Here is a 23,837-nt window from a genome sequence, read left to right on the forward strand (position 1 = left end):
ATGCATCCGGAGGTCAGCAACTACTCCGGTAGCAAAGTTAAGTAATTTCAGCAGTCTGGTGTCGTTGACAACTGACTCCCGGCCAAAAACTGAAATGCAATGTGTTACGCGCGAGATGACTGGACCCTGCACGATTGCCAGCGTCACCCGCGGGAGGAAATGTCTCAGGTGGCGGAAGCCGCTTAGGAGGCCGATGAACCTCTTGACTGCATCACTGACTATGCGTCCCAGATCAGGTGGCGGAGACCGATCAGGAGGCCGATGAACTTCTTGACTGCATCACTGACTATGCGCCTCAGATCAGGTGGCGGGGACCGATCAGGACGCCGATGCACTTGTTGACTGCATCACGGACTATGCGTCCCAGATCAGGTGGCGGCCAGATCGCACGCCCAAGTTTTTTACGGTCTGGCTCCGCACGGTCTCCCCACCGATCTGTACGCTGACAGTTGAGAGTCCGTGGTTGTTCTGTCTGGTGCCGGGGAGAAAAAATTCGGTTTGAGATGCGTTGAGCTTGAGGTCGTGGGATGAAACCATAATGCTGGGGAGGGCAGGGTTGTTCCGGTTACGTATGACATCGGATATAAGGATTTCGGCGTCCTCAGCGCACTGGGCTGCTGAGCGTCTTGCGCGTTAAGGCTGAGGTCGTTGAGCAATCTTGCGAATGAAAGAGAATTTTTAAGGATCATTTTGTGACTAACACACTAATTTAAGTGGAGCTATCAAGGAAAATTTATTTTCGACGCCACCATCAGATTGCTATGCTTTTCTGACACAAAAGCGCGTTTTCTCAAGTTGATGTCGCTTACAATGTTTTAAAAGCCTTAATTTTTGCATTATTCGTTAAACCTTCCATGGGAGCAATCAAATGATATCTGTGGATCCGCTATAAAACCGCAGAGATAGCTGTGAGTTCGCTATGGAACCGCAGAGATAGCTGTAGGTTCGCTATAGAACTGCATAGTGGGGATACGATCAACCCGGGCTGACCGAGCGGCTCGGCGCAGCGCTCCCGGCCGGCCGGGAGCTTTTGATCGGGGTTTGATATCGCATCCCCACTGTGCGGTTTTACAGCGGACCCACAGCTATCTCTGCGGTTCTATAGCGTACTCACAGCTATCTCTGCGGTTTTATAGCGGACCCACAGGTATCATTTGATTGCTCCCATGGAAGGTTTAACGAATAATTCAAAAATTACGGTTTTTAAAACATTATAAGCGACATCAACTTGAGAAAACGCGCCTTCTCTCCCGCGCACAAGGGCATCGGTCGTCTCGGCTGAGGCTTAGTTAAGGGCGCGAGCTCTGTCTGAATGGGTGCTCCCACGTGCGCAGTGATTATGAAGTGTTCATACGCTTCGAAGGGCAGGGTTTGCGTTAACCCGTTTAACCTGAAGCCTTCAACGGCCAATAAAGGGCTGCGACCACTCACCAAATTGTTGGCCACCGTTCGCTTCTAAGGCCCGCGTTGGTCGTTGACAAGCTATGCATTGAATGCAGATAGCAGGCCCTGAAGAAGGATTCTGGGCCGGCCATATGTACCAGAGTCAGATGTGGGCGGGTCAGGCAGTGCAGACTGAGGAATGTGGGCGGGTCAGGCAGTTAACCGAGATCAAGAAGTATAGAAGTAAAAGAAAGCCATGGTCCATGCTGGGAAATATGCGGTCGGACGAGGCGAGCAGAGCAGACCCCGTCGAATGGCGAAGACGGACGGCGAAGACGGAAAAAAAAGACGGAAGACGAAAAAAAGACGGCATGCCCGGTTAGAATGAGAGTAGAAAATGATCGCCCGACATGTAGCGGACCAACCGAGCCGTACTGGAGAATGTGGCGGGTCAGGCAATGACATTAAGCCATAAAGGCAATCGCTTTAATACTGACTATAAGGTAATTTTAAGGGCTCATATACCCGTGGCTGTCGTAATTGAAGCATGGTCCCATTCTCCAGGTATATATGGCTCGGCGTTTGCCGCTGATGTCTCATTCACCGTAGCAGAGTCAAATGCATCAAACCCGGCACGCGCAGGGCCACATATGCCTGGGAAGTGAGGCGATTTTTCGTACTGTCGAATTACAAAGGGCCGCGGTTAACGGAACCCTGGAAGTTAACATATGGTCATTGTTAAAAGGGCCGCATTTATGTCACAATTTTCGGATGCATGATTCACCCACATCTTGCCCACATCAACGGACCATAATCAGACGTGCAAGCGCATGTGAGCCTAGGCGTGAGAACTGCCTGACAAGATATAATTCGGAAAAGTTTTGTGGCAACCTTAAATCATGTCGAGCGGTGGTCTAATACTCATGTGATATCGCCTGTATACTGCTGACGATTAGAAGCGAAGCTTTCGACTGCCGCGGGTGCCAAGCCAAGCCCGCGTTTGTGGCGTGAAACTCGGTCTCTTTCGCTGAGCAAGCAACCGGATGGCTGGAGTCAGTGTTTGAGTCCGGAATGGCTGGAGTCAGTGCTTGAGTCCAGAATGGCTGAAGTCAGTGCTTGAGTCCAGAATGGCTGGAGTCAGTGCTTGGGTCCAGAATGGCTGGAGTCTAACGCCGATCTACGCGGTCGCCTTATTGGTTTTGGTTTGCCCAATGTCGACGTGATGGCAGCACTTCAATACGTAAACCGCGTTCATGCTGATGCACTATTTTGAGACGGGCTCACGAACGTATTCATCACCGCAACTTGGCCTGGTTGGCACTGAAACAGCGTGCCAGAGTTCGATGTGCGGCCATGTCTGCGCACCAGGCACTCCTGTCTTTAATTTCACGAGCTCTCACGGCATGTTCTGACCACCAGGTCAACGCCGTCCTCTTCGTTTGCATCGTGCTGGTATTGATGCAGAAGCTGAACGCGTCTATCTCCGTGGAAACCCGCCGATACAGGTACAGGTAACTGACCTTTCTACATCTCGAGCCCATGTGCTGTAGATCGCGATGGCAGAGGCCAAGGCTGCGGCCGTCTGCCGGCATGTGACCTGTAACGGTGTGGATGGCTGCTTGGTGTGCACATGCATTATTGAGCTGTCTGAACAGTGCAGCGCGAGAATGTTTGGAGCCACTTCAGTTGGAGCGGGAGGCGACCAGGTCCGAGTGCTTGCATGGTCAAATCACGTAGCTTAGGTCAGGAGATAGTTTGAGTTCATTAACATTGCAATGATTCCAAATCGCTGTGCCAGCTTGGTTTGTGTGTGCATGCCTGATCAAACGAAGAGTAATGTATAATTGCGCATACACAAGTGATGCATTCTGTTTTACATGTAAGCAAGTTGTTGGCAAATTTTCTACGTCACCATCTCCCCTCCAGACACACCTGCATTTTTGAGTCAATTGCGCGAATCTAGTATATCACATGAGTTGAATAAATTTGGCCGAAGCAAAAACCTTGTATTATTTCATCAGAATGTTATAGTGTTTCTTCCTCATTTGTCATGGTAATTATATCACGTCATCGTATCAAATCGCATCACGTTTTTGTGAGCGGTGTGATTTGTGCGCTGCAGTATTTCTACAGTGTCGTTCCCAGGGCAGCTGCGGGAGCACGGTACTCCAGTGGCGTTACAACGTTGAGGCGCTGCATTGCCATTACCGTTGTGCGCAGCAGGTTGAAGCTATTGAAGACATTAAAGAAATGTCTCTCAATAGCTGTGAAGATATGTTTTCAAACTCTATTAAATGCATTAAAGCAAAAGACGACATTTTTACACTTTGAGGAAATAACTATGGTGTTTTTGTTCGAAACGACGTGTGGTTTAAAGGCTGCTCTCCTGCATCAAGCTTATCTTTACTTCCATATTTTGTTTTGTATGGGTACCGAAAAAAACGGATTTGTTTCCCAACTTAGTTTAGCGACATAAGCCGGTGTCACTGCCCCGTCGCTGTGGGTAGATACGAACTAATCTAGTTAAGCCGCGACCACAACAACTTTCGATAACCTCATTCTGGAGATGCGGCGTCAGTACCCCCCCCCCCCCCCCTCCCGCCGTCGGAGGAATAGAGAACGTTATTATGTTATGTCAAACGAGGTAGGTTTGGAACCTAAACTGTCTCACCTGTGCAGTTCCACCGAACCATGCATTCGCAGTCGGACATAATTAGACAAACATGGCTTTTGGTCATAAAATTCGTCTTCGAAAAATTAATCGGAAAGTCCTGTTAAGCCAACATTGTATGGTTCTGTGATTTTATTTTTTCCCGATTGAGTCATGGCGCGCTGCAGTTAGGCTGAAACCGAATGCAGCTCTGGCATTCATTTTACAGGAAGAGGGGGTGCTTGGGTGTAATATTGACAAAGCTGGGCACATGTGGATAGGTACCTGTTATACGCCTAGTTAGTTACTCGTTGAACATTCTAATGTTTCTCGAGCAGCGTGTAACGGGTGCTCCCATGATCTGCTGGTTGCTGGAAGACCTTGAGTCTTTTGTCAAACGACAATTTTTAAATCTTCCCCAACGAAAATGTCTCACGGACATGGCCAAAGCTGGCGTATAAAGACACTGCCGATCACAACAAAAACAAAACAGCGCGTGACCATTTTTTGCGAGGTTATCCATAATGCTAAATGTATTTCCCACGTCATCATGTACTCCACTCGTCATCGGAGAGTCAATAAATTTGACAAACATATTTCCTTAAAGTGTGAGGTACCGTGCGTGAGGTGGTCAAAATTGATCCTCGCCCTGGTAGGGTGGTGGTCGGTGCGCACGTATACATGCTCAAAATACATCAACTATGTGAACAGGGAAGACGGCTGTTTATCTTTTGTGCCGCTGTAATGTATTGTCTCGCACATATGAGCGTGCATAGCTAAAAAGGTTACAATGCCGAAAAATTTGAACTTTTTCCTGGCAAATTGGGGTCAAATGTTGGCTCAGCGGTAAAAAAATCGTGACATTTAGCTGAGAGCAATCCACTGGTGTTTTCCCTATGCTTCACCTTGCTTACTTAAAAAAAACGGCAGCTGGTCACATCCACCACCCGCATCAGTCCTCGTTATAAAAACAAACGGCGAATCAGAGTTAGTGTTAATGTTCGTTTTAGTTTTGACAAGGTTTGCTCCAAACCTTTCGATGAGATGGCTTTCTGGAAGCAGTGCCCTGCTCCGTAAGGCACTGCTGCATGAGTCCTGTCCTTTACCATCCGATCGCGAAATTCCCTGCTTACGGCAGAATTTTGCGAAAGCTAACGTGTCGTTTAAACCAAGTGAGTTACCAGGACGAACCCAATAACCGTGCCGAGAGCTCAGCTGGCTAGAGTGCCTGCCTTTTGATCCACTCACCCGTGGCGGAGTCGCCTCAGGCGCACTCTGTTTGCCTTCGCCAAGTATGGCCTGCGGCCGGTGGCAGCGGCCGCGCTAAAGGTTAGGTGACGTCAGATGGCAGGACGGACCATGCCAGCCATTGCGACGCGTTAAACTTTCGGCAACGAATTTTACCGTTAGCCTAGAATTTCGCGATCGGATGATAAGGGTCAGCACTCACGCAACAAACACTGCTTGCCGTTAGCGCTGATCTCAGAAATTTACCTATTAATATCAAAGACTTGGACTAAATATAAAACAAAAATACAAGTACGAACTTGCGGTTAATCCAGATTACCTCACTAGCCCGGACGAAACTTTTGATTAAAACTGATTAGCGCAGGTTATCTAAGGGGTGTAAATGAAGCCAAAAATTGGTATGCTCATTAACAAGCTAACCTCGATTTCAGATTTCAGTCAGCTTAGCCTGGGTGCGTCAGCTCATGGAAGTGGGTTCTTAAGTTCATAAAGCTGGGAGAGTCTCCGCTGGGCTCAAGCCCATTTCAGGTCCCAAAAGTTTTGCACAGTTGGCTGCTAATTATACCCAAATCGGATATTTGTTTGCATTCCTGTGCTTACTTCATAAGTATTCGGGTGTTTCCATATATTCCCGTAATGGTTGGGTGTTACAATTAAGTATCCGAGTGTTTCCGTATATTCCAGTAATGGTTGGGTGTTACAACGTACTTCGAATCCGGATTTTCTGGATAACATTTAGAAAACCATTGTGTGAATGCTCAGCACTGGCCATGGCCTGTTTGGTATCCGTTTTTATACGTATTGCTGCGTAATCACTGGTGCTTCATAATACATTGCGCGATGATATGCACTTTTCATAAACAGAGTGGGTGCCAACATTTTACGAGTGGATTTTGAAAGCAAATTATGACACTGACGTTAGGCTGACAGAATACATTTTGGGATTTTACCAAAGCAAAGTTACTCTACCGGAATACTGAACATAGTCCCATCCCAACATCAAGTGGCATGCTCACCTTTTCGACACTGTTTTGAGGCAAACAGTGTTCTGGTTTTTATCTAGATAGCAACACTCGGAGAGGTTGGATTTCGGACTAACTATGGGTTGCGTCACCCATGCCCACACCAGCAATACCTTGGCCATTTTAAGTCTCATTTTTACAGCCAAGCAACGCTTTAGTGAGAATGCAATAGCAGGAGGTAACAGGTGAAATGTTGTGTAATTCGGGCCGCTATTTTCACAGCCAAGCAATACTTTAGTGAGCATGCTGTAGCATGAGGTACCAGCTCAAATTTCGTGCAATTCTCGCCGCTATTTTCACAACCAAGCAATGCTTTAGTGAGCATGTTGTAGCATGAGGTAACAGCTCATATGTCGTGTAATTCGGGTCGCCATTTTCCGGTATGTGCGGCGATCGTTGCCCGGCTTTGCATCTGTGTGATGAAAGCTGTAGCAGCTATCTAATTTGACACGTAACGGGACGGACCAACGGCTTCAGGATAAACGTGGGGTAATTTCATCACGTACCTGGAAATCATACCGCTTGCCAGCGACGGGGTATGCAGAAAACATTCCAAGCAAATGAAAGCCTACAACGTATTCCGAAAACTTGGCTTACTTCTGACTAAACGTAAAAGCCTTAGCCACAACAGTGGCCTCCAACCTGAGCCTGAGCCTGGACAGCAACATCTGTGCACCTCCATCCTCTCTTCGCTTCTTTTGCCCCTGACTAGGATGGACACGGAACATCTCATGCCGGCGCGTTAACCCACAAGTCATCGCGCACTTTCGCCACGTCAAGCGCCAGTCACATTACACGCGTGCGCGGTGGTGGTATGTTCGTACCGACGCGTGACGCGCCGACAGTGGAGGTACGCGTGTGCTAGCACGTTACACGCGCGCGCGGTGGTGGTGCGTGTGTACCGACACATGACGCGCCGACAGTGGGGGTGCGCGCGTGCCAGCACGTGACACGCGCGCTGGTGGTGTGCACATGCCGACAGGAAGCTGGCGCGCTCCACGCTGGTGCTGATCCCGCTCTTCGGCTTCCACTACGTCTTGTTCGTTGGCTTGTCGGCCTTCATGAACGTCAACCCGATCGTGGAACTCATCTGGCTGTTCGTTGACCAGCTGTTCGCGTCATTCCAGGTGAGGGTTGCCTGCTGTGACTTGACGAGCGCAACGCAGCTGTTCCGTTTGATTCTGAGCTTTGGCGTCAGAATGCTTCTACTGTGTGGTGTCATGGAAACACCGCAGGTATTTCACGCTATTTACCATTGGCTAATAAGTGCTTTGTGTTGTTTTCAAATGTTTTACAAATCGCTGCTTTCTCTAAAATGCAAGAATCCATTGGAATTTGTCATTTCCGCCGGTTAGGGTTGTTAAATGGCGTAAGCAAATAAAGTACAGGCTAAGAGCAGCCTCCACATAGAAAAGTTGTGAAAAAAGAGAAGAGGGAAATAGGAAATGTACATTGTTGTAATCAGGGGAGCTCCACTTCAATGGTCGATAACCCCGTGTACATGGATTGACAACGGATGCCAGATTGTCTCAAGTATTTGGTAAAGCTTGAAAATACATCAAACCTTGGCGACTTGGTTGCAGCACAACCAGAGTCTAGTTCCGATAGTAAAGACATGATGTGTCGATTTGCTCAAATACCTTTGAGTAAATTTCGGACATCTTGCACTTTAGACAGGAGTGGGAAGAGTATGGTCTTTTGGCCAGCATTCGTGCCCGATCATTGTATTTTCTATAGCAGCACAGCTGCTTTCGAAGGATCGGGCTTGCTGCCGTTATGGAAATTTCCACAGATTACAATTTTAGCTTACTTCTACAGTTTTATCTTGCCTCCACGCATATCGGTCACCGGATAGCATAACGGGACTGCAACCTCGACGCTGATTGGCTACCTTCAACGCGGAGTCGAAGCGCAGGCAGACGTGCTTTTCTCAAATCTTGAACCTTGCGAACCCGGGCGGAGTGGGTGGCCTCCTGTGCGGTTGTGGTGCATTTATTCGGTAGTGGTGTTAGAGAAAATCTGAACGCCAGCCCGCCGCCGGCTGGGCCGGCTCGGCGTCCGCCAAGGAGAAGCAGCGTCGGTCGAGCCGTGTCGGCGTCGGCGTCGGCGACGGCGACGGTGATGGTGACGAGGCGGACAGAACAAAAGCGATGTAGATACACAGTTCCGGCGGGTGCGACGGAAACAGAGGGCAGAAGAGACATTTAACAACAGTTAGAAATCACTAAATAAGGCGAATGGTTAAACTTAACACAACTGGCCGAAACGGCATGGATATACAGCGGAGCGAGTTGCCGGGTCTTAATTATACCACGCACTGCTTATTTGGCCTTAACACAGCTGGCCCAGATTTTGACCACATTCAAAAAGGCAAATATAGGATACAAAATTTAACTCAGCTGCGAAATTTTTGAGCCGTATATGGATACTGATGACCAGAAACGCACGCAACAACAGCGCAAGCATTGCCTGCAGCGTGTACTCAAACAGCGTCACCGTCGTTAGTTGTTGAAACGATCTGATAGTTGAAAAACCGCTGGTACGCCTCGCTCGATCCCAGAGCGCATCCCTTCCCACCGGGCACGTCACGAACGCTGGCCGTCGCCGCGCTGGCCGGGGCGCAGCGCCTGCAGTGCGAGGCGCGCCTGAAGCGCGAAGCGTGCCTGCAGCGCGAGGCGTGCCTGCAGTGCGAGGCGTACCTGCAGCGCGAAGCGCGCCTGTAGCGCAAACGTGCCTGCAGGGCGAGGCATGCCTGCAGCGCAAGGCGTGCCTGCAGCGCGAGGCGTGCCTGCAGCGCGAGGCGTGCCTGCACCGCGAGGCGTGCCCGCAGAGGCCGCCGGCCATACAGGCGACTGGTCCGTTCCGCGTCGGTCGCAGGACCCTCGCCGGAGACCTCCCAAAGCTCGAGTGGCACGAGCAGCGCCTGCTCCGTGGGCACTGTGGGCAGACTCTGGAGCAGGGCCTGCAGCGGGTGGCCGCGCCCGGCCGGTAGCCATGCGCACACGCGAGCCGGGGCCCGTTGATGGCCGCTGCCAGTCGCTCGGTCGACAGAGCGGCTGGTGTCGCCACGGCCGCCTCCATGGCGCAGGACAGGGCCGACCCAGTTCGGGGCTGTTCGTCACATGCCGTTCAGGTGTCTATGCGGATGTCATGCTCGCGCCGGACGAGCTCCGCGACGCGACAGAAACTTGCAGTTCCAGGCGTAGGGCGCTAATCTACCGGACGGCAGCGGTCAGTTCCAGGCGTAGGGCGCTAATCTACCGGACGGCAGCGGTCCGTTTTTCCGCCATGACGACCGACGTGTTGAGCTCCCCACCCTCGTACTCCAGCCGGAAGTAGGCGGCCGCGCCGGCCGCCAGCTCAGATGCGTCGCCGAATTCCGGCAGCTGTTTGTCCGTCGGGAGTTCCGTCGGTTCGGCGGCACCGGTCGACCTTGAAGTGACCCAGTCTGGGAAGAACGCTGATCGACAGCCGCAAGACAGCCGTCAGTTTATGGCCTGCGATTGTCGCGTGCCACTCGCACCCGCACCGCTAGATGGCCTGCAATGTGGCGGCTTCGTTGACGTTTTCCAGCAAGTTCAGATCATCGTCTACGTAGACTCGCGAGTGCACGGCTGAGGCTGCTGCCGGACAAGCTCAGCAGGTCTTCGGCGCACTGCCGCGGGGCGTTATCGGTCGAGCAGAGAGATGGAGTCGTTCAAAGGACCAACGCCTGCATTTGATGATGTCGGGCGGCTTCTCTCGGGCGTCACCTCACCGCAGGGGTCGTAGAGCAGGCTGAGGGAGCGGCGTCAGGACTCCGACGGGACTCAGTCAGGTTCGGTCCCGGCGGAGGACTGTCGTCGAGCGGCGCACCGCCGTAACGCGCCGCAGCGCCGCCAGTCCCGGCGGAGGACCGTCGTCGAGCGGCGCACCGTCGTAATGCGCCGCAGCGCCGCCAGTCCCGGCGGAGGACCGTCGTCGAGCGGCGCACCGTCGTAATGCGCCGCAGCGCCGCCAGTCCCGGCGGAGGACTGTCGTCGAGCGGCGCACCGCCGTAACGCGCCGCAGCGCCGCCAGTCCCGGCGGAGGACCGTCGTCGAGCGGCGTACCGTCGTAATGCGCCGCAGCGCCGCCAGTCCCGGCGGAGGACTGTCGTCGAGCGGCGCACCGCCGTAACGCGCCGCAGCGCCGCCCGTCCCGGCGGAGGACCGTCGTCGAGCGGCGCACCGCCGTAACGCGCCGCAGCGCCGCCAGTGCCGGCGCGCTCGTCGGTCCGCTGTGGCTTCCGAGTCCTCGGTCACTCGGGGGCAGTTTACGTACTGTGGCCTCATGAAGTGCCCGGGAGGCTTTCGTGCCACCGACCGACCGCGGCGAGTTATCACGGCCCAGGGAGCGCCGGAGGGTCACTGTCGCGCGTGTGGAGGTGCAATGGGATGGATTGCATCGTTTGCGATGGGCAAGTCAACTGCCTTTGACGTGACCTCTGCCAAGTTGAGGTCAACAGCTTGAGGTCACTTCCGCTCCTTCGTCGTCTACTTTTCGCTGGCCCAGACACGTTGATGCCTGACGTTGTGCGGACGCCACTGATGGGAAGATTTCGTTCCGCTTCTGTGGTTGCATATGCAGCTTGGCGCATTTGGAGACGTACCCTGAGCGACCAGCAATGGTGCCCAGACGCAGGGGCCCGGTGCGGCCCTGTAGCCCCAGGTCCGACGTCAGCTCCTCGGTGACCGCGGACACCTCTCTGCCGAGGTCCAGCACGGCGCAGGTGGCACGCTGTGCGGACCATCTGCCGCCCGCGGTCCTCAAGGGCCACGGACGGTCAGCGGCATTATTTGCAGCATGGCGCTGGTGCTGGTGGCTGCGCACATGGTGCCGACGTGTGTAGGGCTATCCTCTGCTGGGTCTGGCACACCGGCCAACTGAGGCGAGAACATCCGCGGGACTCCTTGAAACATTGGATGACGTCCCTCTTAGAGCCGCGGTGTCGCCTCGTGCGGCCTTTTAAACAGGCAGCGCGCGCCACTTGTCCGTCAGCCGGGCAGACCCGGCACGGTCTATGGTGTGGCACTGCCTCGGGGCGACCGCCGACGCTGGCCCCTACAGACGGGCAGTCAAACGCTGTGTGTGCTTGGTCGAACTTCGTACATATCCGCCCCGTTTGTCCGCGCCGCTGGGGTCCTGCTGCGACCGTCACCGTAGACGCACTGTGCGTGCGTCGGTCGCGTGACCGTGACATAGGCTGGTCCTTGTACTTGTGGAGGTCGTCCAGTCCCGAAAAGTCGACGGCACGTGCTGCGTCAACGCGGCCAGGTGTTCAGTTCGGGAAGCGTCGGCCGCGCGGGCCAGCTGCTGACCACCTGCTCGCACCAGCGCGCCAGCCCACGCCGTGGGGAGCTTGGAGTACGTTTCATCGAAACTTTTCAGTTTAACCTCCGGTGTTCCGGGCAGTTTTAGCACAGTACCGCGTATTAGGTGACGGGACGGGAGAGCCTGAGTAACTGGAATGCTTGAAATGTTCGTGTAATGTCCTTGAACTGTGATGTTCGTGGTAAGAAATTTTCCAAACTTATACAACCCATATAGCCTAAACCGGCTTGCATGCAACTAAAAGCTGCCGCATATCGCAAACTATTTTTTGTTGTCCCGCTCCTGTCACACCTCTTCCAAACCATGACCAATATTTGCAGGCTGGCTTAGCCTGGAAAAAGAGTTCGAATGTCAAAAACATGTACGGTACTTACGGAGTATTATGTGGGACAAGATTAACGCAAAACTAATAGCAGTGTATGTCGAAACCTAGCGTACTGGTGTCAGGGAAATTTTCTGCATTTTCGTGAACGCCACGCATCTAGAATCAGTTTACAGCATGCCCTCTTTGCACCATCTGTTGGTAGCCCGCGGTCGCGTTTTGATCTAAATGCGCATCATTGGAATTCTAAACCAGGTTTCATAATCGCTGGACAAATCTGGCCGAAAATTCTTGTCATCTCCGATGGCTTCAATAATTGCATCAGTACCATTTTCACACTCGTAGGACATAGCTACCGAAAGAAGGCTGTTTCCAGCTATAGCCAATGTCAACAAAATAACCTCACCGGGCGTAAGCTTTGGCCTTTCAGAAACGACGATGATGCGACGTAGGGTCGACAAAGCCTTGGCTTAGCTGGATCTGAGGCATGGGGATGTCTGGCTTTCCCTTCGGCTTAAGTCTGCCGTGTCCTCGCGGGATATCTCGTCCGTGTTCCACGCCGTATTGGCAATCTCTGGTCAGCGGAAAATCGGTATTTTCAAATTCACAGCTCCTGTCTTGTATTGAAACATCCCGCATGTGTTCCAGCGTCGGGCACTGGATCCATATGGTGATGTAAACTTTTGCTTGAATGTTTCCCGACATTTTGACATTTTCAAGAAATTGGTGTCATCGAAGGCTCACATTTACCTGATGGGACTGGAACAGGCCGGACGGGGCGTGCAAGCGCGGGGCCGGCCACCGACATCAACTTGGCGTCCTGTCGCCTCGCGTCCGCACATCTTGCAGGTCCCGCAGCTGCGGTATGAATCAGGAGGAAACGCTGAAGCATGGTGAGAATGAACAAAAAACCGGTTTTTACGGTCTTCTTGACACCAGAAATCTGTTTTATGGAGTCTTTTTTGGATGAGTTCAGCCAGTTTTCCTGATCAGCCCATCCCTACTTTTTTGTGAAAATGCAGCCCTGTGTGGAACATACTGGATATCACTAATGACCGGAACGAAACTGTGAAAATATGCTGTAATGGTTATTGTCTCCCATCATGACCTGAACAGCGCACACTTCTAAAAGGCAAGGCACGCGTCGCGATTACTTCCCACCTTTGCCTGGTGTGTCCAGATATTCGTGTGCATTACTGAATGCTTAGTCTTCTGCGTTTTATGATTATGGCAATGATATTTTTTAGATTTAATGCCAGCCGAACCGTAGACAGAGGTATGACCAATGTTAATAGCAGTGCTGAATCAGTTCCTACGCTCCATATTCTATATTTTTGCCCAGAACTTCGCCCATTAGCTCCGAACTTCCACTTTCCAAGCTAAGTACGCGTGAAGAATTAACTTTCCACACTGAGGTCCAGGTGCTCTTCGGATCCAAAGTTAAGTCCGGCAAAATGATCCCGAGAGGAGATTTCCCAAATGAATGCACCATGCTTCGGCCAAGATGGATGATGTGAAAAACTTAGCAGCAACTTTCAACTTTTTGGTTCCGCCGGGAACTCAAAGCCATTGCCGCAAACTGGGGTTCTGGCGGCTGCGAACATTATCAAATGAAGGTCGTCGTTTGCGCTGTCAGGCAAATTAACAAGTAATGAGAAGTAAGTAAGCAAGTTAACTGGGTAACTTCAAAAGTCAGTGTTGCAGGTTACAGGACGCCCCATGTTCATTTGGGATTATTGTGCCCGTAGTCATAAGAATTTTGGAGAGATTCTGACAGCCAACCGGCGCGTTTGGAAAATGGCCTCGTCAAGTGGTTCGTGCGCATTTCACAGCCTTCATATGCATTTGCGCAGTTCCGTCACCACCTTGTAACCCCACACAGGCAGAAAGTGAGACATGAATAGACCGTCACCTTTTTGGCCAACTTTTTGTTCTATCTATCATGGGGCGTCCTTTGACCTGCAACACCGGCTCTTGCGCGTTTGAACGGCGTTGAATCGATCTCGTCCGATCGGCGCCTGTTTGGTGACGGCGACGGATACATTAAATATTGCACAGATTCCGCCTCAGGAGCAGCGCCCAGCGCCAGACACGAGTGTTCAGCAGCTACGCCATGGATTCCGCTTCAGGGCTGCTTCGTGGCCATCCTGTACTGCTTCATGAGTTCCGAGGTCAAGCTGGAGCTGAAGAAGCACTGGGCGACGTGGCGCTACGCCAACATGGGCGTGTCCACCAACTCCGGCCGCAGCCGCTCCAACCACGGCAAGAGCTACAGGTAACCCGGAAAGGTCGCGGTCACCGCTCCGGCGTGATGTGCACCTTCGGTCACGCCGCCGCCAAGGGCCCGGCTCCTGCGGCGCTCCCCGTAAAGCGCTCCCTGCTCGTGGACCTATTGATCAGTCCCGCAAAGCGGTCCGATCCTGCCGCTTCCGGCGAAGCTGGCCGGTCGCGCCCGAGCCGAGTTCCCAGAGGACGCCGCCATTCCAGCTCGGTCTGTGATGTACGACCGTATTAGATTCGCAGCGGTCCCAGAGGCTCGCACCTCACCGCTTCCGGAGGCCACACAAACTGTTTTATTGTGATGAATGGCTGGAGGAGCACCTTTACCAATTCCTGGTGTGGTGAGACGTTCTGGCCTCGAGCTTTCGATGAAATTTAGTGGTACGCGACGCGTCATTAAGTTTACACCAGCGCTCGCCTACATCAGCAGGACATTAAACGGTGCACATCCAAAATGTGCTTGGGGACGCTGTTCCACAGGTGCTCACTATGGCATAGCCGCATATTGCCGCATATGAAGTGTCTAGCGGCGAATTGATGTGCCCAGTGCGTTAAATGGTGTTCTCCGTGATAATCTCGCCAGCCCTGTCTCAAAAAGTCAGCATTCGGAAGCCGTGCTAGGTGGGCGGCGTGGCGCTGACCGTGTCTGTTTGCCGCTAGAAGTATGGGCAGGAGCTCTGTGCAGAGCACTACTCTGATGGATAGGCCGTCGGAGACCGGACAGAGTCGCAACACGTCCCCGCTCGTCAGGTCTGTCACCGACAGGAGCTCACCGCGTCAGGTGAGGCGCCCTGACCTGACCTCACCTAATTTGACTCGACCCGACCCTACCCGGCCCTGCCTGACCTGACCATATCCGATCTGACCCGATCTGGCCCCGGCGTCAGCTGGCCTGACCTAGTTTGATCCATCGCGACCTGACCTGGACAGGGTAGCGCAACCTGACGCGAAGTGATCGGACTTAAAGTGACCCAACTTGACCTGATTTGACCCGAGATAGTACTAGGGAAGCTTTTCAAACAACGAACGTAAGCTGTGTGCGTGAGAAAGAACGAGAGAGAGAGAGAGAGGGGGGAGAAAGAAAGAAAGATAGAGATAGAGAGAGAGGACGAGAGAGGGGAGAGAGAGAGGGAGGGAAAGAGCGCGCTGCTTGTTATAATGTAGGCTGTGTTGGAGACATAGTATGTACGCCTTTATATGCTGAACGATCGGACCGAAGCTCCTCTTCTGAGGTAGACAGAAAATTGCGTTATTTGAACACTCATAGTTCTCCATGTGCGGGTAGAATTATGCCAAGAATCCGCCCTCAGCTCATGTGGGATTGGGTACCATGTGCCAATCCTGTTTATCATAGTTGGAGGTTGATGGAGCTGGCCTGTTTACCTACCAAGATACCAGCTGGTGAGAAGCTCAATGGAAAGTTATTTCAGAGTGGGAAAGCTGAAAAAATGGTACATGTTTCCGTGATCAAATTCAGAATCTCTGCCCGGTATGCATCTATCACTGGGTGGTTCAGGAAGGCATGACTGCTAACGAGTGGTCCAGAAGGGAATGCTTTATATATATATATATATATATATATATATATATATATATATATATATATATATATATATATATATATATATATATGTATATATATACATACATATATTTATTGGGGGCATCGGGTGTACATATTATATATATACCCAATGCTGTGTTGTTTGGGAGAGGACGTCTGTTGTGTGGCCGTGAAGAGTACCGATAGTGTTATGTGCCTGAGGGGTAAGCATGGTGTTGTGTGGCTCTGTCGCGGATGCCTGACATCGCGTGGCTCCAGTGAGCAGGCCTGGTGCTGTATGGATCTGGAAACGTCGGGCCCTACTGTGCGGTTCAACAGAATACAGATGTTGTCGCGCTCTTCGGAAAAGCACGCGCAGTGTCGTGCCAATCGAAACAAAACGTCTTCCGCTGTCTACGTACAGCTCGGGTACGGTTTGTTGGAGACGGTTGAAATATACGTCACACATGAAATACTCCATTTCAAACATGCACTACGTTTGAAGACCTGTCTAACTCGACTGTCGTGTTAAGTATTGTCGCAATTTTTGCGCGTACTTTTTGGCCTCGCTACGCTTTATCGGCGTTGCTACTTCCATGCTGATGTTCTTCAATAGTTGAGGCTCTCGACTACAGCATCCCTCATTCACAAATAGCGGCTCCTGCTGCAGGGTCCGATCGGACTTCAGCCACCTCCGCCATTAGCGTCTTTGCAAAGGCAATTTAACAGCTGCCGCCCACGCGTTTGGCTGTAACAAACTCTCGGCCTGGAACTCGCCATCTTTCACCGGTCAAGGCGTGAACATTCATCACATTAGGAGCTGAACAATTAACTATAAATGATGAAAACCCGTGGGGTCCCCGGTTCTCGTCTTATCAGTCTTCGATTCTGTGCTACTTTGCGTTGACAAACCAACCTGTTGCGTGAATCGCGCTTTTTACTCTCGAGAGCGCCCCGCCGTTTAAAGATTGCTCGCAACGGTCGAATACATGAGCGACAATCATTCAGTTAGGAGCTTGAGTGAGACCACCCACGCGAGGTGAAACTTGGTTGTACTCCTTGCAGAAAGCACATGCTAATTGTAAATAATATGAGACGATGCCCTGGATCCCACCTGTTACACATTTGATTTGTGACAACGATGTTAGGGACGTCGGTACAGGAGCGCCTAATGGATGGAACGCGTGACAGTTTGCCGCAAAGACGAATGCAAAGAACAACTCTCGACAACTCTGGAAATACGATGCATATCGGCAGCTGAGCAATATTCAGCTGCCTGCTCCTGCGCTTCAGCTACACATTCCCACAGCCCTCCGCGAACCTTGCGGGGAGCGCGTCTCTGAGCGTGCGGCAGAGGTAGGTCACCGCGGCAGGGCGCATCGGGTGGCCCGGGGCGTTTCCAGCCGGGTCCTGGCGCCGTCCTCCGCGGTTTGCCGAGTCGTCACTCAATGTCGGCCCCGGCGCGCCAGGGAGGGGCGATGTGTGCTCGGCAGGCGGCGATGTGTGCGGCTCGTCTTTCTCGGGGGCAAGGCGAGCCGCGACTGCGCCGCTCCGCTTCCGGCTCGGCTCGGCTCGGTTCTTCGGACTCGTAATCGCCTATTGGGCGGCAGGAAAGGATTGGGACGGGATGGGATACCTCTGGTCGATGGAATGTGTCAGAGCAGCCTTTGTCCACTGCCAAGGTTTCCCTTCAGCTGGTGCTTAACTGGGCCCAGAGTAAACTCGAAATGGTAGCCGAAGGAGTTGGAGTATGGAATTGCGACCGCATGAAGGCTTCTCTTGTCCATTGCGAATTCGATTGACGAGAATGAAATGTTGGTTTACTGGAAGCGGAAAGCTAAAAAAAATAGGCATTATCGTCGACCATGACGCATGCTCCCACGGTCGGCACTCACAGTTAACGGTGCAACTGTACGCCCAGAACCATCGCTTTCTTACAATAAACTTGCGAATTTTACCATTGCTTACACGTGTTGTAGAGCATTCGCAGAGCTGAGGACCAATTCCAGAGAGGACGAACTATTATGGATTTAGAGAACTGTAGCAGATTAGTTTCCCGCCTGTCTCGTGCTAAATCAAGATGCATTAACGTTCACTTCCTGGAAATGACTGAAAAGCAATTTAGCCGTGCGATTAAGCGATTAGGCTTTTTAGCCAGGGGTGACGCCTCACACACCCTCCGGACATTTCCTCTGGGACAAACAGGCATGACAGGAGGATAGAACGCTTCACGGATCCGATTAATCCGTTGATGGCGGACGGGCGTTGATCGGGACGGAGATCTGCTTTGTTGTACGAGTGTTTTTGTCTGATGACGCAGCCGTTGTCATTTATGGAGCGTGTCGTGATTTAATATAACACTATGTATTTATATATATATATATATATATATATATATATATATACATATATATATATATACATATATATACATATATATATATATATATATATATATATATATACATATATATATATATATACATATATATACATATATATATATATATACATATATATATATTATATATATATACATATATATATATATCTATATATATATATATATATTAACCCACTTCTAATGTGTAATTTTATGTTAGTTTCTTGCAACAAAAAACTTGGAAATTATACCAATGCATGGGCAGAGTGTTGAGCAGCCGTGAAGCTGGTCGCGAAGCCCGCTCCCGAAAGGTGCCGTGAAGCTAGTAATCGTAGGCAGATACGCTTGCATGATAATGATTCAGGCTGGTGTCAGGCAAGATGTCGCCAAGACACTCAGACTATCATGCCGTGCAGTGAACACAGGAGGAGGTTTTCGCAGGGAAGAGTTTTCAATGCCGAGTAGTGCTCGGGCCGATCCTCGCGGATCAGCCGGATAGTGAAAATAGTGTGTGCCTAAACTGCACTGAAGCGAAATCCAACGCGTTGAGATTGTTGGTAAAAGTTCGCGCAAGGGGTACACGATGCTTGACACGACTGCTTAGCGTCACCGGAAACTCCTAATCAACCTCACGCATACAAAATGGCCAAAAAGGCAGCATTTTGCCGAAAGTACCATGAAAAAAGAAAAAAAGAATTGCAGTCGGAACGACTTTAATAGAAACGTTTGGAAAAACGAGTTCACGTCACTTCACGTCAAGTCGCTTTAAACGCTGTCACTTCACCTCAAATCACGTCAAACGCTGTCACTTCACTTCAAGTCACGTCAAACTCTATCACTTCACATCAAGTCACGTCAACCGCTGTCACTCTGCGTCTAATCACGCCAAACACTGTCACTTCATGTCGAGTCACGTAAAATGTTGTCACGTTACGAAACGGACATTGAGCATGGGCCACCGCAAACAAGAAAAGCATGGGTCACATGGTTATTTGTTTAATTACCTTGTTATTTTCTTTTATCGCCAACAGAGCAGCATTCCACTAACAGGCGAAGTCGTTTAAATTAAGATAAAATACACACAATGCAATACGTACAGTACAATATAGATATACAAATACAATACAATACAATACGCACAGTACACAGTCGTATGAACATAAATGTAGGATGGCATATCCCAAAGCTAAGTGAAGATGCTACAGAGTTAAAGCATCGTTTAAAGCGTAAAGCGTCGTGATCGTTTAAAATCTAAAAATGCCAAAATTATCATGACATTTATCCGCACTAGTGTTCCCAACGTTTGGCAGTCTCCAAAAAAGACCGCTATGTACTGTCCGCACACAGGCGCGGGGTACAACGAGCAGAGTTCGGGTGCGGGCCGATCGAGGCGGTACAAGCAAGGGAAACAGCTAAGCAAGATTTGAGAGCTCAGTTTACCTTGGAAGATGTTTCTCAGAAAGAGCAAATCGTGCTGCACTCTTCGTGCTGCTATGGATGCGATTTTGCAATTCAGTTGACGGCTGTCATAAGAGAAGTTGTTTGCCTGGAGAATGTGTGAATAAGTAACCGAATAAGACACTTGGGCTGCACCCGATCGACCTGCACTATGTGAGAATTGGCTGCCTCCGTCCAGACCACGTTACAATAAATCGCACGTTTGCAAAATACGCAGCCATCACTGTGCTTCGGTTGAATTTTGACCTGCCGGTACTGACTTGGGTAAGAAACATAAGGAGCGAAGGTTAATTTTGTATCCAGCGTTATGCCAAGGTCCACAATTTTGCACATACGTTCAAGCTCAGTTCTATCGATAAAATACTTGGCTTGGACGGGAAGCACGCCTGAGGGTCACCGTGAATGTTTTACATTTAAGAGGGCCAAGGGTCATCCCCCATCTGACCGACCACGCCACTAGATGATCGACATCATTCCAAGGGTCAGCGCCATCTGACCGACCACGCCAACGCATGATCGACATCATTACGCAGTAGCAGGCCTTCATGTCGGTCGGCATATTCATGCAAGATGGCGCGCCCGCTCACACAGGCTGAAAGAGCCCATGAGTGGCGCCGCGCCCGCCCGCCGAACATATCCTCTAGGACAACAAAGCCATGGCCGGGCTAAAGCTCTTCGCGGATTGGATCAATCGGCGGTGGTGGACGGATGCGTCCGGCGGATTAGGCCGGGCGAGAAAACTTGGGCGGCGGCACACAGATTAGGACCGGACTGGGTTATTGAGAGGTTGTCAGGTTGAGCAGATCTAACGGATTGAAGGCTTGTTTAAAAGCACGAGGTGCTTACTGGTTTTATCATTCTCCCTGGCAACAAACCTACGATAGAAGCTTTAGTTCTACAAAGATGCTGGATTCAAGCATGGGTAATTTCAAAGCAACCCAGATTATTGATGTAAGCATGTCACTGAGTGGAATATCCAACAAACGAGGCGTTTGACAATGAATGCTATTTAATAGGTACTTGCCAGTTTATCACCTCGGTGCCGTGAAGGTGGCGGCGTGGACAGTGACTGCTTGCTAGTAATATGCCTGATACGCATTGTGAAAGCGTCATGCACAGCTTTATGATTACCGATCTGGTTCGTGGCAACAGGTAGAATTTTATTATTCATATTCTTAATCAACATTCACCCAGCGATGCCGAAAACGCCTGTACAGGTTCGCAACCATTTCAGTATGTTGTTTTTGGTATACTGTTATCGACACCAGTGAACCTTGCATAGTGCTACGCGGTCCAACTGACATCAATGGGATCTCTCTATGCTACTGAATCACTTCCATAGGTTACCTACTACGAAAGACAGGAGAAAACGAAAATACAAGCAGCCTATCCCCACTTCAGTTAAAGACAGCCCGAGCTCTCCAATAACTTCCGATTGCCAAAATCCTTGACTAATATCAACGCGACATCATAGAGGTGCACGTAGATAAAATGTGATATTTTTCTACTGCACGTCCCACACATATCGTTATACATTGTGCCCGTACTGTTCTCTTGTTGCCTTCGACAATACACTTGACCAAGCCACGTGTCAAACTATCCCTGAGCCGCTTAGTGCGTTGAGGTCATACCTGCCGTGTTTTTTTAAAGCACAGCTACCCCAAGAGACCTACAATCTGTCCCCCCCCCCCACATCGATTTTCTATTTATAACGAATCATCTCTGAATGATGCGAAGACCTGTCTTTATGTTATTACCTATGATTCGTTTTATTTAAGCATTCTGCGGATTTTAAAAGAATAAAAAGCAGTGTTATAGCCGTCGGTAGTACCAATGGCCTGATTCCTCGTTGAATAACTAGGACAACAAGTTTTTTAAGCTGTTGGATATGTGTAATGCCCGTTCTACCACTGACGTGGAATTTCGCGATCGGATGACATGGGTCAGGGCTCACGCAACAAGCACTGCTTAGCGTGAGCTCTGGTCCCAGTCTTATCTATTTTCCAATTAAATCCTTTTAATTATTTCCTCGGTTCGGATTAAACCTGCATAAAAATGTGTTGTAAGAATGATGCATTTTGCAGTCCAGGTATTTGTAACTTTTGGTTGATGTGAAGATCTCTGTCATTTGACATTGGGTATCACCTCGAAAGGTTATCTTCAGAGGTCAGGTTTTTGGTCAGAGGTTTTTGAAAGGTGCTTCTGTCTACGCTGAAAAAGATTCTGATGCTTAAAAATCCGAAATCAGCCGTAAATTATGGGTGATATGGTCTTCCCTGTCATCTGATATTCAAGAGCGACCTGGAAAGGTCAGTATTTGTTGACGGATTCTGGTTTACGCTCTGAAGATCAATCTGACGTTTATCAGCTGATGATTTTTTGACATAGAGTTCCCTGGTATTTAACCATGAAGAGTGACCTCGAGACATGAGAAATACCGAAGGACGCTGGTTTGTATGCGGATGAATATTATGATGCTTAAAATCCCAAGTCAACCGGTAACTCTTGCGTGATGTGGAGAACCCCATTCGAGACAAGCTAGCTCATTCGCTGAAATCGTTCAGTGGTCTTTGTGCGATGCTAAATTTCCCTTCTATGACCTTGCATTTGACCTTTAAAGGATGGTCTTGAGGGGCGATGACTTCTTTCGGACGCTGTTTTAGGCGCTGAGCACGATTATAGTCCTTAAAAATCCGAAAATAGCCGCTTTCTTTTGGGTGATATAGATTTTGGGTGAAAATGATTTATTAAGTTGGCTATGAATCTGATCTTGAAGAGAAAAGTGTCATTGAAAGGTCAAGACTATTCGACGGATGCTATACCATGCATAAGTTAAAATTCTTATGCTTAAAAATCCGAAATTTTCCGATAACTCTCGGGTAATATGGACGTCCTCGGCACTCGACCTTGATTTTGACCTTGATGTTAGGGCTCAAGACGATTATGATGCCTATCGGCCGACAAATTTGGTTGAGATGGAGTTCGCTGTCCCTTGACCTTGAATGGTGACACTGAAAGGTCGGGAATTTTGACGGACGTCGGTTTAGGCGTTGATGAATATTCTGATGCATACAAATCTGAAACCAGCACAAAACTTTGTGGTGATATGTAGATTGCATTTCGGTCTGAAATTTTACAATAAGGGGTGATCTCGAGAGGACGGGACGTTTTTAGGGTCTCTGGTTTTGTTTTGTTTTTTTTTTTTTGCTAGGTTTTGCGCTTAAGACGGTTCCGGTGCTCAGAAATCTGGAATCAGCCGGTGACTTTTTTAGTGATATGGAGTTGGCCATCACTTGCCCCTAAATTTACCCTAAGTGTTTTCCGGGGAGGTGAGAGCTTTTTTAAGCCGCTCTTTTGTCGCTGAAGATGATTCTGATGTCAAACCTTTCGGAGGCGAATTAGCCGAAGACAATTCTGGTACTTAAAAGATCTGAAATAGGCTGATAATTTTTGGGCGGCATTGAGTGCCTGGTCATTTTACGCTAAATTTGACCCTGGAGGCCACGTGCTGTTGAATATTGAATGTCATATACAGTGCCCTCGTGCCGTTTTTAATTATCTGGCGTGTTTTCATCGAAATCTGAACACATAACTAAATAAATTGCTTATTTCACGGACGTACATAACCCCACCTTCTCTCGCTCAACCGAGTCATAAAACTCCTCATGTGAAAGAGTATGTACACCCCGCTATCTGACGAGACAGAGACACAGAGGCGCCCTACCAAACGTGTCCCACCTGTTGCCGCAGCTCAGCGTGGCCGAGCCCATCAAGGAGGTCAGCTGGGAGGAGTCCCGGGCGCCAGCCGACATCGCCCCGCCGGCCGTGGTGGAGGCGCCGCCGCAGTCGGCCGCCCTGCTCGTGCGCTACGACGGTCTCAGCGGCGGCTCGGTCCACATCGAGGCCGCACCGCTGAACGGCACCAGCGATGGCAGCCCGCCGCGAGCCTGAGCGCGCCAGGCTCGCGGCGGGCGCGCCACAATTGTGCCGTCCGTCGGCCTTTGACGTGCGATGTGACGCATATCCTAGCGTGGTGTTTGGTGTTACTGACTTCTTTTGCTGGCAGCGAAGACGCATGACATGTTTTGCAGTGATTCTGTTGTTGCTTGCTGGCCCGGCCCGTGGGCAGCGCTTGTTTCAGGAAGTGGATGCCCAACCCGAACTGAGTCCTTAAAAACCAGTCTTTTAGGTCCCTG

The 23,837-nt window shown here is 50.3% G+C and overlaps 1 protein-coding gene across 1 annotated transcript in view; it reads left to right on the top strand.

The window, feature by feature from the left end:
• LOC119097352 (secretin receptor-like) overlaps window positions 1-23,592 on the top strand; it is a 38,719-nt gene extending 15,127 nt beyond the window's left edge. Inside the window, exons 6-10 of the mRNA XM_037220399.1 lie at window positions 2,803-2,888; window positions 7,286-7,430; window positions 14,107-14,252; window positions 14,918-15,038; window positions 23,392-23,592. Coding sequence (XP_037076294.1) covers window positions 2,803-2,888; window positions 7,286-7,430; window positions 14,107-14,252; window positions 14,918-15,038; window positions 23,392-23,592 — 699 coding nt within the window. The remainder of the gene's footprint in view (window positions 1-2,802; window positions 2,889-7,285; window positions 7,431-14,106; window positions 14,253-14,917; window positions 15,039-23,391) is intronic.
• Window positions 23,593-23,837: the final 245 nt, after the last annotated feature.

Source organism: Pollicipes pollicipes, unplaced genomic scaffold (genome assembly GCF_011947565.3).
Source record: "Pollicipes pollicipes isolate AB1234 unplaced genomic scaffold, Ppol_2.1 Scaffold_4295;HRSCAF=5057_pilon_pilon_pilon, whole genome shotgun sequence".
In the NCBI taxonomy this organism is placed as follows: Eukaryota; Metazoa; Arthropoda; class Thecostraca; order Pollicipedomorpha; family Pollicipedidae; genus Pollicipes; species Pollicipes pollicipes.